A 17,115-nucleotide genomic window follows, 5' to 3' on the forward strand; every position below is an offset into this window, starting at 1 on the left:
CGAATCAGTGTTTTACCTTAATCACCTCTGTAGACCTATCTGTCATGCCTGTTGCGCGAGTCATGCTGAACGTCCCATGTAATTTGTCTGGAATCGTCCAGGATCATTTGGTACAGAAAGACTTTGTCTTTCTCTTTTGTTTCGTATAATATCATAGAAGATTTAACTTTTAGTATTATAGTTTTGTTGTAATAATTTTATAAAGAATAAGATAAATAGTTTAATTTATTGCAAATAATATATTTGAAATAAATGGTGATATTTTTTATTTTATTTAGTTATTTAAATGAAAGATATAATTTATAAGAATTTAGTGTTAATTATTTAAATGTAATTATTTTGAATGTAATTGTGAATGTTGTTGATCGACGCGGACAGTATCAAAAGAAAAAAACTGTAAATTGTAAGCTGTAATAAAAGTGAATTCTTATAAGTTGATTCCTTTTTTGTGTGTTGCAAAGCAATAGAGCTGTCAATAAATGGTAATCAACTAACTAAATTTAATGCCACCTACTACGTGCAAACGACAATCATCACACATTAATTTAGCATGTGTATATTTCTCAGAAAATATTTTATTTTAATATAAATTTTCATCGTCCCAGAATTTGGTCCACATGTACAGTATACAGTCAACATCGTACCGCAGATACAATTGATAACAATTGTGTGGCTCAAGTCTTACCACGTTTCTATAATTTTTGCTTTTGAGGTTGTCAAATATTTATGTGGATGATTTTGAATTTTTATTTTCTCAAATAGTATAGCATCTTTTATATATACTAGATATATATTACATTGTGAACAATATTTATACAGGTAATTCATTTTTAGTTCACAAAAAGTTCGGTTTTTGGAATTAGTGTAAAATATATTTTTTATAATGATTTATTATATATAAAAAGTGGTGTGGTAAGAGTACCGTGATTATGAGAAATTTTTATATATCGATTGGATTCAAAATTATGGTATAAAAAGTAACATAATAAATTATAAATTTTCCTATATCGATTATATTTATAATTGATTAAAAAATTATTTTTTATACTTATTAGACTTAAAACTAGTATAAAAATAATCCAATGACAAAGCTTTTTTATCGATTTGGAGAAATTTTTTCTATACCATTAGTGACTGTAATTGGTATGAAATATTTGATATTATTTTTTAAAGAAAAGTGTCTCTTTAACAACTTATTTTGATAACTTTACAAAACAACCTATGTGGTAGCTTGTGATTGATCCGTTTTAAATATACGGACCAATAAAATAATAATAAATAATCTGTTGTCATAAAGTTACTAAAAAGAAGTTATTAAAATATCATGGTCCTTCTTCAAATCTTCTTTCACACTTCAGTTTCTCTCTTTTTTTCCTTCTTTTCGTTTCTTCTTGTTTTCGTTTCACTTTATATGTGCTTCATTTTATTTGGTTATGTGCTTGTTCCATTCATTGCTTTATTTCTTTGTCATCACTAGTTACTATTGGTGGTTGAAACTATTGGTCGTTGGTTGTCATTGGTTTCTGAAAAATTGAATATGAACCTTTTGTCGATTTTTTTTCACTTGGATGTTAGACGAAATTTGATTTTTGGGCAATTCAGTTTTGAATAAGTTTTTTGTTTTTTTTTTGTAATCTTTTATAAATCTTGTATTTAAAAAAAAATTTGAAAAATACATTTATATTTGGTTAAATAATTGAAGTTAATAATTTTGATGTGGATGATTAGAAGATTAGCGATAAATAAGTGTTTGATTATAGTTAAAATTAGACATTAAATAATTTAAACTTATAGGCTATATAAATAAAAGTTAATAATAAAATAAGTGAGTCAAAGTTTTGTTTTTTTAAAAAATAAAATTACTAATAAATGTGCAGTAAAATAAGAATAAAGTATGTGATGATTTAAGAGATTTGTTTTGAATTAAATTTTAGGAATGTATATTTTTATAGTAAAATTAATTTTTTAGGGTAACTTTTGAAAAAGGTAATTAGTCGGTGTAATCATTTGAAAAAAAATTAGTAGGTGAAATAATATGAAAGAAGGGTGACGTAAAAAAAATAGAAAAAATAAATTTTTTGTAATAATTTTATGATGAATAATCAGTTTATTTATTGTAAATAATATATTTGAAATAAATGGAGATTTTTTTAATTTATTTAATTATGTAAATGTAAAGATATAATTTATAAGGATTTATTGTTAACTATTTAAATGCAATAAAAGTGAAATATAAATGAACCAACTACAGAGGCCATCCAATGCCACATTCTACTTTAAATATAAGAAGATTTTATAAGTTCATTTCCATTTGTGAGTGTTAATAGAAACATTTCACAAAAATGGTAACCATCAAAGCGTCTTACACAGTAGTTCCGAATCAACCAACTCCAGGAGGTATTCAATGGCTCTCTGATATCGATCAAGTGGCGCGTCTGTGCCATACACAGACCATCTACGTTTTCCATGCACAGCACAACCATGACGCATTAGTTGAACAGATGAGAAACTCTCTTAGCAAGATTTTGTCGCATTACTATCCAGTTGCTGGTAGATTGAGAAGGTTAGAAGAAGGTGGCAGATGGGAATTGGATTGTAATGCAAAAGGAGCGGTGTTGATTGAAGCAGAATCCACAAAAACAGTGAACTATTATGGTGACTTTTTGGGTGAATCCGCCAATGACTTGGTTCCAACAGTCAATTACACAAACACCTTCATTGAGGAACTTCCCTTGTTACTAGTGCAAGTAACAAGCTTCCTTGGTGATGAAGCGTTTTCCATTGGAGTTGCTGTATCTCATCTTTTGTTTGATGGTATTTCTGCCATTCACTTCATCAATTCATGGGCAAAGTTGGCTCGTGGAGACACATTAGAGCCCCATGAAATGCCCTTTCTGGATCGAACTGTGCTAAAATTCACTGTTCCTCCATCAACCTCACGCTTTGATCACCAAGAGTTCAAGCCTATGCCTCTCATATTAGGAAGAAGTGACAACACTGTTGAGAGAAACAAGAGGGTAAATGCCACTACGTTGAAGCTGACAGCAGAACAAGTGGGGAAGTTGAAGAACAAGGCGAATGCTGATAAATCAACGAAAGGGTCAAGACCTTATAGCAGATTTGAGGCTATTGCTGCACATGTGTGGAAATGTGCATCTAAGGCTCGTGGATTAGATGAGAATCAACCAACGCTGCTTCGGTTCAGTGGTGATATTCGCAATAGACTCATTCCACCTCTTCCTAGGAATTACATTGGTAATGCTTTGTCCATAGTATCAGCATCATCACGCGTTGGAGAAATCTTATCAAGTCCTTTGGCTCATGTTGCCCAGAAAATAAGGGAATCTGTTGAAATGATTACACATGAGTTTATATGCGCACAGGTATGTAGGATCAGTTTTATATCTCTTTCTTTCACACTTCTTTTATAGTTTGACAGAATTTTCTTCTTATTTTGACGTGAAAAAATTGAAAATAAAATGCCATGAAAATAAATAAATTAATTAAATTAAAAGGGATTCAATAACATATGAAACGAAATTGTATAAATAATATTTTTTTTTTTTTACAGATAGATGTGATTAGAAGTCAGGATCATGTGAATAAAGCGAGAACTTTGTACTATGGAGCAAATGAAGGCAAGGATGTATTGTTTTTTGGGAACCCTAACTTACGTATTACAAGTTGGCTGAGTATGCCAATGCATGAAGCAGATTTTGGTTGGGGAAAGCCTGTGTATGTAGGTCTGGCAGGTGTGGTTAGACAAGAGAGGGCAGTGATTACCCAAAGTCCAGATGGTGATGGCTCTGTTATTCTGGTTCTACACTTTCAAGTGGAACATATGCAGCTTTTCAAGAACTATTTCTATAAAGAAATATAAACTATGTATTCGTATTGAACTTGTTGAATGCAAGCTTTACATGTTATATGTAATTTCTAATGTTTAATAAATTGTTCAACCATTAGTCTTTGTTTTTATTAGTGGTTGATGAATAATTAATTTTATGTATTTTTTACTTATAATTGTTTGTTTTTGGATGCAACTCTCTTTAGAGAAGTTGTCTTTTTGTTTCTTTAAGTTTGAATGGAGATATTGATTATTATAAAAGTTAAGTATAATATTGGATGATGTTATATCTGTAAATCACGTTCTAACCTTAAGTCAATATGTGAATAACAGAAAACATTAAATAAGAAAAATAACTAAAAAATTGAGATTCACATTAGAGACTAGTTGATAAACAAAGGATAAATATCTATAGATACACATATAGAAAATTTATTACAGACAAGTCCACTTTAACAATTATGTATTTTTTATTTATTACAAATAAAATACAAAGGACAAAATGAAATTTGTAATATATCGAAATGGACATTTGCCCTACTTCATTAAGCACAAAAATTGCATTAAATATTTTGTCTACAAATACGTGGTTTTTAATCCAGTTGGTAATTTTGGTTGTTAATCCAGTTGAAAAATAAAAATATTCAATGACTCATTTTCAGTCACGGTCAAAACTTAAATAAATATTTTAAGTAGATTTTAGTTCTTAATTCAATCGCAAATATAAACTATGGACGGTGATAGGTTAACGCAACGTGTCAAAAAGATATTGACGTTTTAATTACTTTTTCAAGTGGTAAAAAGGGATGTCGACTTCATTTCTCTGATTTTATTTTTCATTTTCGTTTCAAAACTCGTTCTTCCTTTCCCCTTTTTAATTTTCGTTTCAAACCTTCTCCATCTCTATATTATCTCTCCTTTCTCTCTATGTGCGGTGACTTCTCCGACGAATCAACCTCTCCGATGTCCCTTTTTCTGTTTCTTTCACAATCATCGGCGTCAAGACGTAGTCCTCCTTCGTTGGGTGGTTTGTTTTTTCGATTCAACATTCACCGGCGAGACATCTCTCTCATTTTCTGTTATTTTGTGTTGTGGGTTGCAAAATGGAAAACTTCGCTGACTTTGGTGATGGGAGCAAGGTATTTCCAATATTCCCTTTTGTCTTTTCCCTTTCCCCTTTTTCCTTTCCTCTTTTCATTTTCCCCTTTCTCATTTACTTTTCTATTATTTCCTTTTTGCATTGTTATGACGTGATAAGTTTATTTTTAATGCAGTTGTGTGTTCGACATTCTTTCAAAACAAAGTTAGTTGATGCTTTGAATCGAAGATTGACTCCGAAGCAGAGGAGCTTTATTCAGAGGACACCATTTGGGTGTTTTTAGAGTTGCATGAGACACTAGTAAAAAAACAACTTTTAAAGGCGGCCAATACGCCTCGGTTGTCCAAAAACCGAAGCATATAAAAACGCGGTGGCTTTTTGGTAATTAACGGGAACTTATATGCCTCGGTTGCTGCTGAACCGGTGCCTAAAACTGATACTACCTCGATTCACTGTGCCACCCGATGCATAAACATCTCTGCCACTCAACCACCTCTGCAAGTAGTCAAACTGACAGCTTTTGGTCCAGAGGATATTGCCTCGGGTCTATAAAGAACCGAGACCGAAAGACCATATGACCTCGGTTACAGGAGTGAACCGAAGCGTAAACGTGTGCGTTCAGACTTTTCATCTGCCAAATCTCTGTGTAATGCTTTTTGTCCACATATATTGCTTCGGTTATTCGTAAAACCGATGCCGAAAGCCTAATTTAAGCTGTTTAGGCCTCGGTTATTCGTAAAACCGAGGCAGTACACTACAAGAAAATGATTAATTACCGAAGGTATATTTCCGACGGCCTTTTGGCCTTCGATAAAGTTGATTTTACCGAAGGACTTTAACCTTCGGTATTGGTATAGTGATTTTACCGAAAGAATGTGGCTGTCGGTGTAAGGTTCGACTTATGAAATTAGAATTTGAGATTTTTCTCTCCCATTCTCCCAAATTTTGTCTTCCTTAAAACTCTCCCGCACTCCCTCGCCTACCTCCGCGCCACCACAGAGCCGCCTCCGTTCCTACCACCTCATCGTCCGGCTCCGCCGACCGCACCGTCGACTCTGCCGACCGCGCCGTCGACTCCGCCCTTGCCGCTGACCTCGGCCTTCGCCTCGTCCACGTCGACACCTCGCGCACCGAGGAGATCGCAGACACCGTCATGGGGCTCTTCCTCGGCCTCCTCCGCCGCACGCACCTCCTCCCGCCACGCTCTCCGCCTCCGGCTGGCTCGGCTTCGTCCAGCCTCTCTGCCGTGGGATGCGCCGCTGTCGCGGCCTTGTTCTCGGCATCGTCGGAATCTCCGCGTCGGCTAGGTCTTTGGCCACTTGCAGTTTGGCCTTCAAAACGAGCGTGCTCTATTTTGATACTCAAGCAGTACGTATTTTTAGTCTTTCCTTCATTGAGTGAAGATCCCTTCTTCAGTTGAAATTAAAATAGTAATCGATGTATCAATGCTTTAATTTTGTGATCCACTTGTTGTTTGAGAGACTTGATTCTTAATTGATATTGTAGCATTTGTTTCATGATTCTGAAGCATTTTTTGTTTTTGTGGCACTGTAACTGGTGTGTAACAGTTTGGATTTTATGATTAGCATGTGCGTTAACACTATTGAAACTGGTGTGTAACATAATGAATTCAGTTTTTGATAGAATTAGAATAACATGTATGGATTTGTTGTTCAGTCCGTGCAAACAAGCATTTTTGTTACTGGAATAGTGTAGCGACCATTGATGTTGATATGGTGTGTATTGCTTATTCACTGTAAACTACTGACTTGCTATTTATTTAATTTATATATATGTAGTTAATTTGCTTTATAAGTGAACTATTGTCATATACTGTCATGTGTTGGTAAGTCATATGTATGATTTGTGTAGACCTGCACTGCAAAAGAAAGGACACCTTGTTGAAATTGTGCTTCCCAAATATGATTGTAAGCAATATGATCGTGTCTGCAACTTACGGGTATGCCATTTCATTAAGAAAATAATTGAACGTGTTGATAGTCTTGGTAGTTGGTATCCTGCACTACTTGAAATAATGTGATTATTCATTCAGGCTTTGAGCGTGGAGATAGAATCATACTTTGATCACCAATTATACAAAAGTAAAATCTGGGTTGGCAGTGTTGTAGGTATTTTATTAGATATTTTCGTTTTAATTGATTGTCTTTTACTGGTTCAGTAACTTCACTTTGACTGTGCAGGTCTTCCTGTTTATTTTATTGAGCCCCAGCATCCTTCTAAGTTCTTTTGGAGAGGAAAATTTTATGGCGAGCATGATGATTTCAGACGATTTTCATTTTTTAGCCGTGCTGCTCTTGAGTTTCTTCTGCAAGCTGGCAAGAAGCCAAATATCATTCATTGCCATGATTGGCAGACAGCATTTATTGTATGAGCTGTATAGTTCTTTCTAGCATATTTTTGCTCTTTCAGTTACTAATAGTATGGCATATCTGTTTCTTTGCTAGGCTCCTCTGTACTGGGAGATATTTGTACATAAAGGATTAAATTCAGCTAGGATATGCTTTACATGCCACAACTTTGAGTATCAGGGGACTGCAGCAGCTTCAGAGTTAGACTCATGTGGTCTTGTTAGCCAGAATCTAAACCAATCAGATAAAATGCAGGACAACTCAGCACGGGATAGAGTTAATTCTGTCAAGGTAAGGTCATAAAATATTACTGATCATATTATATATCTTCAATAAATATAGGTAATAGAGATTTTCCTTTCATGATCAGGGTGGGATTGTTTTCTCAAACATTGTGACAACAGTTTCACCTACTTATGCCCAAGAAGTGAGAACTACAGAGGTATGGTTTATTTCTTGTTCTAGTGCAATATGTATTTTCTAGTTCTACCAAAATATCTTTTGTCTTTAATTAATTAATATAAATAATAAGGCAACAACACATGTTGGCACAAACATATAGATGTCTCCACGTAATGTTTTTCAAGGGAGTTGGTTCTTGACCATGACATATTGAGTCTTTAGAATTTGATTTTGCAACTTCTGCGTCTCAAATCAACTTTAGAATTTGATTTGGGGAGATTTTATTTTGTTCATTTTTCAAGCCCAAGTAGCTTTCAAGTGCAGGTGTGCTCCACCTAACAACTTAAGCTTTCTGTAAATTTTGTTCTCAACAAGAATAAAAAGGGCTATGCTACTAATAATAATGTAGGATTCTAGCCTATGTCTTTGTATCATCATTTGGAATTTGTTATTATTACCTGTCTAACAGAAGGGAACTTAGTTAGCTGATCCAATTTGCAAATTGGCATGGTTTGGAAATTATTTGCATTTAATTTTACGAGGATTTTTCTGTTTTTCTATATATTAAGAAAACGATAAAGAGACATACAATTCATTCTCAACGTTATTTAACTTTAAACTAGTGCTCTTCCTAATTTTTCAGTCTTAAAAAAGTTGTTCCAATAAAAATGCAGGGAGGACATGGTCTCCATTCAACACTCTCTTCCCACTCCAGAAAGTTCATTGGCATTCTTAATGGTATTGATACTGATGCATGGAATCCTGCCACTGATGAATTTCTTCCAGTCCAGTACAATGCAACTGATCTGCACGGGAAAGTAGAGAATAAGCAAGCCTTGAGAAGGAAACTAGGTCTTTCATCTGCAGATATTAGGAGGCCATTGGTAATTGGTAGAATATTAAATGGTAGTTGGTAGAATATTAAATGTTTTACTGGAAGGTACTAGAAGTTGTTATAGGTTTTTAGAAGATTATAGAGATCTCTTTGTAATTATTACTGTAGGGTTAAGTTCTCTATTTATAGAGACCGCTGTACTGTTTAAAATTAATCAATTTGAATAACAATCTTCTTTCAAGTTGGTACTAGAGCTCCAAACTTGTAATTGAAATTTGATATACAGGTCTGGGTTGCACAGGAAATGCCATTTCTCTGAAACCTGCTCTGCAATTTACCGAAGGCTTTTGCCCTTCGGTAAATGCCCACTGTTGGTCATTACCGAAGGCTTCTGCCCTTCGGTAAATACCATCGTTTGGTCATTACCGAAGGCTTTTGACCCTCGGTAATTACCGAAGGCTTTTGGCCCTCGGTAATTACCGAAGGGCGAAAGCCCTCGGTAATTGTTAGCGACAAGGGATTTACCGAAGGATTTTTGGCCGTCGATAAGCCTTCGGTAAACACCCATTATCGACGGCCTGTGGCTTTTACCGAGGGCATATGGCCTTCGGTAATGCCCTACTTTTTTGTAGTGGTATTGGTTTCTTTTTTACCATAAAACAGAAGGGTTTACGGTTTCTTCTTCAACGCTCCCTGTGCTTTCTCTTCTCCGTCACGACCAGCGTTGGGCGAGCCTCCACCACCAAGGCACGATTGTTGTCTTCTCCGTGCGTCCGCCGTCGTGCCGCCGTGCCTCCATTGTCTCCGGCGAATCCTTGTCCAAGTCGGGTGGCCACTTCCTTTACGGTTTCTTCTTCAACACCTCCCCGTGCTCTCTTCTCCGTGACCACCAGCGTTTCTGGGCGAGCCTCCACCACCAAGGCGCGATTGTTTTCTTCTCCGTGCGTCAGCCGTCGTGCCGCCGTGCCTCCATTGTCTCCAAGCGCTGCTTCTGCCATTGTTCCCGCGACGGTAAGTTTTTTAAAGCGTTTTCATAGAGTTTTTAAAAGCGCTGCTTCTGCCATTGTTGCTTGTTGCTTTTTGCTTGGATTCCTTATAAGCTTCCCACTCTGAAACTGTTGTTATCTGCTGTAACAGTGTTGGAATGAATAGGAAACGATCATGTAAGTGTATGTTGTAACAATGTGTATGCGTGTGTGATCCGAGACAAACAAGAAAAGGTCCAATGCTGAAATTGTTTATACTAGAAAAGGCCACTATATTAATACAATATGTTAATAATAGCTGAATGATGAACTGCTAAAATTCTTTAGACTTTGAATAGAATAGAAGCCAACACATTATAATGACCCATAAATTATTTGATAGAATGGTACACAGTGATCAACTGCTTCAAAGCCAACGATGGAATCTTCCTTCTAGATTTATGCCACTTCCTTGAAAAATCGATTTTCTTTGCAATATCTGTCTTGCTGTACTTAGTAAGACATCCGTCTTCTGATTCTCAAAGCAAGAATTCTTAGTAATCGGTTTTCAACAATTAAAGATAGAATATCACAAAATAAATTAACTTTGTTTAAATATCTTAACTATAATGGTTATTGAGTTAAAAAGTAAACATCTCTAAACTAAAAAGCTAACACGAAAATTGAAAACATCTAAAAAAACTTAATCTTGAGACAATAATAAATTGAAATAATAAATTTTCTTATTTAATTCTTTAATTGAACAATAAAGTCCATTGTAAAAAATATTCTAAAAACCTATCAATTACTTTTGGAAGACTTAAAATAAAAAGATAGTAGAGAAACCCAAGTTATTAGATTCACTTGACCTAGATGTCGGCCATAACTTGTGTTTTGAGTCATGAAGCACTTGACTTTAGGCCAACACGTATATATATATCTATATATATATATATATATATATATATATATATATATATATATATATATATATATATATTTGATTGATATCTGTCTGTGGTGGTTTTAATGGTCCTTTGCTTCCTTTTACTTGATTTATGTTGCATATGTAAATATTTGTTTGTTTGGATATATTGTCGTTTTGAATTAGCCTTAGATTCCCGTTTGAGATTGAATACAAAAATTATTAACTATCTCCAGATTTTTTTGAACAAATGTACTTTTTAAAAATGAATAGAAAGGAGATAGTAATAATAATTTATAAGTATTGAATCTTGAATTGTCCGGTTGGACAGTTTAAGAAGAGTAATAACTTTTTTCATAGTTTATTATAACATATCAATTTTAATATACATGTCTTAAATTTTATGAAAATTTTCCGTTGTGTTTTTGTATTGATCTTCGGGTGCATATTTGATTGTGATTTATAATCACTTTCATTTCGTGTAACTTGAAGACCAATGCGAAATGCTGGCAAAATTTCGTGAAATTTAAGATATGTTGTTTAAAATTGATATGTTTAATAAACTAAAAAAAGTGAATCTTCTTGAATGGGATAGGGTCACACCTTGAATACAAACACGATCAAAGTGATCATTCAAGATTATTGAGATTGTGTAAACAATTTCAGTAAACATGCGTACGGATAGAGGGTGGATGAATTTACCACGCATCAGCACTGAGTACGAGAGAGGGGTAGAAGACTTTATACAGTTTGCGCAACGTAATGCGAGTACAAGTGGTGATGATGAAGTCAAGTTCAGATGTCCCTGTGTGAACTGTTTGAATGGGAGGAAGTTGAACGCAACTGATATTAGGGAACATCTTATCTGTGATGGTTTCATACGAAGTTATACAACATGGATATGGCACGGCGAAGTAACAGACTTTCCAACTGTCGCTCCAACTGGAAATGTTTATGATTCCACAATGGATATGGAAGATGAAGCAGAAGAAGACAACTTAGAGGACATGATCCGCGATGTTGGCGCAGAAGCTTTTGCCCAAGCGCATGTGTATGAAACGATGTCCACTGATGCGGAGACTCCTTTGTATGCGGGTTCAACTAAGTTCACACGGTTGTCAGCGGTGTTAAGGCTGATGAATTTAAAGGCGAGCAATGGATGGAGTGATAAGAGTTTTACAGAATTATTGTCGTTGTTGAATGAAATGCTGCCAGATGGAAATACGTTACCCAATCGTAATTATGATGCAAAAAAAATTCTCTGTCCGATGGGTATGGAATATAAACGGATACATGCATGTCCGAATGATTGCATATTATATAGGAATGAGAATGAAGTTTTGATAAAGTGTCCAAAATGTGGGTTATCACGATACAAGTCAAAAAACAACGGTGAAGAAGGTGGCATCACAGAAAAGAATGGTTCTGCTTTGAAAGTAGTTTGGTACCTTCCACTAGTTGCCAGACTTAAGCGTTTGTTTGCGAATCCCAAAGACGCTAAAAACCTAAGATGGCATGCAGATGAGAGAACAACTGATGGGATGCTTCGTCATCCGGCTGATTCCAAGCAATGGAAAATTATTGATCAAGAATTCCCCCAATTTGGTGAAGAATGTAGAAATCTTATTGGCTTAGCTACTGATGGAATGAATCCATTTGGTAATTTAAGTACCAATCACAGTTGTTGGCCCGTTATACTGATAATTTACAACTTATCTCCTGGATTGTGCATGAAAAGAAAGTACATGATGTTGTCAATGTTGATATCTGGTCCAAAGCAGCCTGGAAATGACATCGATGTTTATCTAAGGCCACTAGTTGAAGACTTGAAGTTGTTGTGGGTTGATGGGGTTGAAATATTTGATGCCTTTGCTTCAGAAACTTTCATGATGCATGCCATGTTATTTTGCACCATTAATGACTTCCCAGCTTATGGTAATTTGTCGGGGTACAGTGTGAAGGGTCATAAAGCATGTCCTATATGTGAAGAAAACACTGCATCTCAACAATTAAAACACGGAAGGAAGACAGTGTATATGCGTCATCGGCGATTTTTACAATCTAATCATCCATATCGAAGGTTAAAGAAAGCATTCAATGGAGAACAAGAGAAAGACAATGCACCCATTCCACTTACTGGACTTGAAGTTGTTCAGAAAGTTAATAAAGTACATCATCAATTTGGGAAAACGTCGAAGAAGTCTTCTGTAGCGACCCCTTGGAAGAAGAAATCAATATTCTTTGATCTTCCATATTGGTCAAAGTTAGATGTTAGACATTGCATAGATGTCATGCATGTTGAGAAAAATGTTTGTGATAGCTTGATTGGTACACTACTAAATATCCAGGGAAAAACAAAAGATGGAGTGAATGCGCGTTTGGATTTGGTTGACATGAAGATCCGAGAAGAATTGGCACCAAGAGAGATTGGTAAACGTACTTATTTGCCCCCTGCATGTTACACAATGTCCAAACAAGAGAAGATAAGTTTTTGTCTTTGTTTAAAGAGTATCAAGGTACCACAAGGATACTCTTCAAATATCAAGAGCTTAGTGTCAATGCAGGACTTAAAGATTGTTGGACTGAAGTCTCACGATTGCCACGTCCTAATGCAACAGTTGTTACCAGTGGCAATTCGTGGAATTTTGCCCAAAAAAGTTAGGCTGACCATAACTCGATTGTGCTCATTTTTCTCGTCAATTTGTAGTAAAGTCATCGATCCTACAAAGTTAGATGAACTTCAAAACGAAATTATGATCATCTTGTGTCAACTAGAAATGTTTTTCCCTCCATCCTTTTTTGACATCATGGTGCATTTACTTGTTCATTTGGTCAGAGAAATAAAGTTGTGTGGACCAGTATACTTAAGATGGATGTACCCTATTGAGCGTTATATGAAGATTTTGAAAGGGTACGTCAAAAATCAATATCGTTCAGAAGGTTCGATGATTGAAAGATATATTGCTGAAGAAAGTATTGAGTTTTGCTCTGAGTATATGGCTAAAGCAAATCCGATAGGAGTCCCTCGGACATCATGGTTGAGTAGATATTCTACAAGTAAAAGCATCCGAGGTGTGAATGTGGTGACGAAAAGTCGTGAAGAATTGATGCAAGCACATCTATACATATTAAACAACACAGATGAAGTGATCCCATTTTTGGAAGCTCACAAAGCCGTTGTAAGGGACAAGTATCCACGACAATCAGAGAAATGGCAGTTGATGGAGCATAACAGTTAGTAGGAGTCTCTTGAATGAGTTATGTGTTAGATGGGTTGACTCGAGGGGTGAGTTTTGTTTCGGAGAGAAAATTGTAGAATTTAAGGAATTGAGTTTAGTTGGAGAAAAAATTGATTTAAATGGGGTTGAGGTACTTAGTGAATGTAGGAATTACTTTGGTGTTGGAAATGTTGATGTTAATGTGATATATGAATTTTTGTTGCAAGAACAAGAAAACTTTTCTTTATCACATTTTTGTAGCTTGCATATTTTGTTAGGGATATCTGAAGTTTTATTGCCTAATTGTAGCAAAACAATATTTCTCATTCTTTTTAACATTATTGATGACTTAATGTCTATGGGTAAGTAAAGTAGGGGTAATTTAGTATATCAGTATTCGATAGATAGTTTATGCAATGCTTCCATAGCATTCAAGAAAGGAAAAGGTACAACCAACATTTATGTTGTTGGATTACATGTTACAGGTAAATCAAGTATATTAATTGAAATGTCAATTTTTGATGGTGTGAAGTGGTTTGTTCTTAGTATTTTGTTTTTGACATTTTTTAGGTGTGGTTAAACACTGTTGTATGGTTTTGTTCATTGCATAAGTGTTAAGACTCCGGCAAGTGTATCGAATCGTATCAAGTAATAAACATGGTAAGAACAAGTATCGTTTCCCAAGAGACTCACGACCTAAACAGTTATGTGATTTCTTGATTAAATAAGACTTGAAAAATTTAAAATGCAAATACAACAAAGTAAATATGCATGCAACTTGATGAATTGGACAAAAGTGTAGAGATGAACGAATGAATTTGATATTATGGGATGAATGTGTTGTTGGGGTTAGATTTCACCTAGTTTTCTCTCATGTATATACGAATTCTACTTCTTCATTAATGTCAATGTCACTATCTAAAATACTTAAAACCCGATTCCTCGGCGAAGAAAGCCTATCCTTAATTACTAGGTCACAATTCCTTGCATCCCTAACAATTAATTCTGCATTACGATCAGTAGCTTAAGACAACCAGAACTCATACCCCCATTACTGAGCACTACTGCTTATGGGAATAATTCTCCAGAACTGAATTGTAAGATACCTTCCGGTACTCATGCAAATCATACATCATGCTAATGAATGAGTTAAACAAAGCAAGCATTGAGTGAAGAAGAATTACCCTAACAATTAATGAAAGAAGCATATATAATTAAGAATCAATTCAATACATGAGAGTTTACAAAGGTTTACATCATTCCCAAACAACAAATAGAATTTAGTTCACCATTGGCATGGTGAAACTAGATGAATAATGGAAAAGAATGAAAGATAAAACCCTAGAAGTTGAAGATAAGAGCTTCTGCATCCAAATCCGCCTCCGAGGGGTCAAAGGGTGTGTTTTTGCGCCTCTTCTGTCAAAAGATACAATTCCTAGGACGTCCAAGTCCTTAAATAGAACATAAAAATAATAGAAAACGGGTCCAAGCCCATGAAATTGGCGCTCAGCGCCCCACTTAGGGCGCCTAGGCGGCGTGCCGAATCATATGACGCTCAGGGTCAGCTCAAAAGGCAAGCAGGTGTGGTGCGACTCGAGGAAGTGGCGCTAAGCGCCTTGATGAGTCAATATTTTCTTGACTTCACTTAGTTTATTGTACCAGATTTAATTAAGGAAGTGTGCTTAATTGTCCAGTATTTTCTCATTTTTTCTAATTGTGCTTAATTTGACCAAAAATTCTTATTTTAATTAATTTCAATTATTTGAGACTAATTATTTACATTATTAATTGTAGGGAAATTTTGGATAACCTTTTGGGACTTCAAGAGAAATGTGACATCAATTTCATTTTTTGAAGGGAACTTCAATAGGAGCAGGTGGTGTCACGGTTTTGGGCCATTCATTTCTTCTAGAGAAGAGGCACTCACGGCTGCATTTAAATTGGAGTGAGGTTCAGCATTGGTAATAGGTGATAATAGTTGAAAAACTGTTATTTTTATGCTTAAAATTGATACCAAAAGCAACCTTTAAGACTTAGAAACTAGCTTGAAATCATGCTTTTGGTCATATTTTTAGAAATAAGAGAGTTGGACAGGTTTATGCTTGATTTCAGTGTTTTATGCAGGTTTTAAGGTGAATTTGGTGAAAGAAGTGAAGAAGGATAGAGATGGAATCAGAAAAGACATCAAAAAGTGCAAAAGGAGAAGCCGTAAGTACCGCTGAGCGGCAGTTTACCGCTGAGCGGCACTCAGAAACCCATGTTGGCTCCGTTGAGGGGTGAAAAGGCCGCTGAGGGGAGGAAAACAACTCACGCACTTACCGCTGAGCGGTAGTTTACCGTTGAGCGGCACTATTTTGGGCTTGGGCCTAATTTTCTGTAATTTTAGAATAGTATATAAGCTTTAGGACGTCCTAGGGTTTGTATCTTTGGCATAAACGAAGCAAACACTCTCTTTTCCACCCCTTGAAGGAAGATCTTGGATGCTCAGGCTACCTTCTCCTCTTTCTAGGGTTCTATCTTTCATTCTTTCATTATTGTTCATCTAGTTTCACCATGAATATGGTGAACTAAACCTTGAATTGTTGTTGGGGAATCAATGTAGTCTTGTGAAACTCTCATATATGGAATTTGTGTTTTAACGTCTTATATTAAGATATATGCTTTCTTTCATCTTTAGCTAGGGTTTTTCCTCTTTGCTTATTGCTTGCTTTGTTTAACTCATTCATTGCCATGATTATTGATTTTGTCGATACGGGAACGTATGGGGAAATCTAGATCTGGGGAATTTCTCCCAATAGCATATTGGTTGCCTTTAAGCTCCTGCACTTTAAGAACTAATTACTAGGAATGCTAGGAATTGTATGAACTCGTAATTAAGGATAAGCCTTCTTGCAAGGTGATTTAGAGAGTGGCATTAGCATTGGTGAAAAGAATGATGAATTCCTAAAAATATATGAGAGTGGATAAGATGAAATTGATAACCCCAACAACATACTCATCCATCTAATTCATTGAAGTGTTTGTATTTTGTTTTTCTCCATTGATCAAATTCATGCATACATATTTAATTACTGTCTCTTGCATTTAAACCTACAATCATTTTGTTCTTAAGTCTTAAATAATCAACAAATCATATAGCTAAACTAGGCCGTGAGTCCTTTGGGAGAACGATACTTGGTCTTACCGAGTTTATTACTTGATATGATTCGGTCACACTTGCCGATTGTTAAACAAGTTTGTGGCGCCGTTTTTCGGTGTTCATAAATTTGTCATCAAGTTTTTGGCGCCGTTGCCGGGGACTCGTGGTTTAACTAGTTCATTTGTGTGATTATTGATTATCTTTGACTTGAATTTTGAATTTTGAATTTCTGTTTTTATTTTTTCTGCTTTTATTTTTATTTTATTTTATTTTATTTTCTGTTTTTATTTTATTTTTATTTTCTGTTTTTATCTTC

The 17,115-nt window shown here is 35.3% G+C and overlaps 2 protein-coding genes across 2 annotated transcripts; both read left to right on the forward strand.

Moving 5' to 3' along the window:
- The first annotated feature begins 2,269 nt into the window (after positions 1-2,269).
- Positions 2,270-3,978, forward strand: LOC148200660 (spermidine hydroxycinnamoyl transferase-like). The gene is made up of 2 exons (XM_088111880.1): positions 2,270-3,383; positions 3,572-3,978. The coding sequence occupies exons 1-2, from the start codon at positions 2,343-2,345 to the stop codon at positions 3,878-3,880; spliced, it is 1,350 nt and encodes a 449-aa protein (XP_087968006.1). The 5' UTR covers positions 2,270-2,342; the 3' UTR covers positions 3,881-3,978.
- A 2,809-nt stretch (positions 3,979-6,787) lies between these two features.
- Positions 6,788-8,799, forward strand: LOC148200661 (putative starch synthase 4, chloroplastic/amyloplastic). The gene is made up of 6 exons (XM_088114386.1): positions 6,788-6,906; positions 7,000-7,075; positions 7,148-7,332; positions 7,412-7,606; positions 7,686-7,757; positions 8,392-8,799. Exons 1-6 carry the CDS (start codon positions 6,802-6,804, stop codon positions 8,632-8,634), a joined length of 876 nt encoding a protein of 291 aa, XP_087970512.1. The 5' UTR covers positions 6,788-6,801; the 3' UTR covers positions 8,635-8,799.
- The last annotated feature ends 8,316 nt before the right edge of the window (positions 8,800-17,115 follow it).

This window comes from Vigna umbellata, chromosome 4 (genome assembly GCF_029865625.1).
Source record: "Vigna umbellata cultivar VRB3 chromosome 4, Vumbellata_1.0, whole genome shotgun sequence".
Lineage (NCBI taxonomy): Eukaryota > Viridiplantae > Streptophyta > Magnoliopsida > Fabales > Fabaceae > Vigna > Vigna umbellata.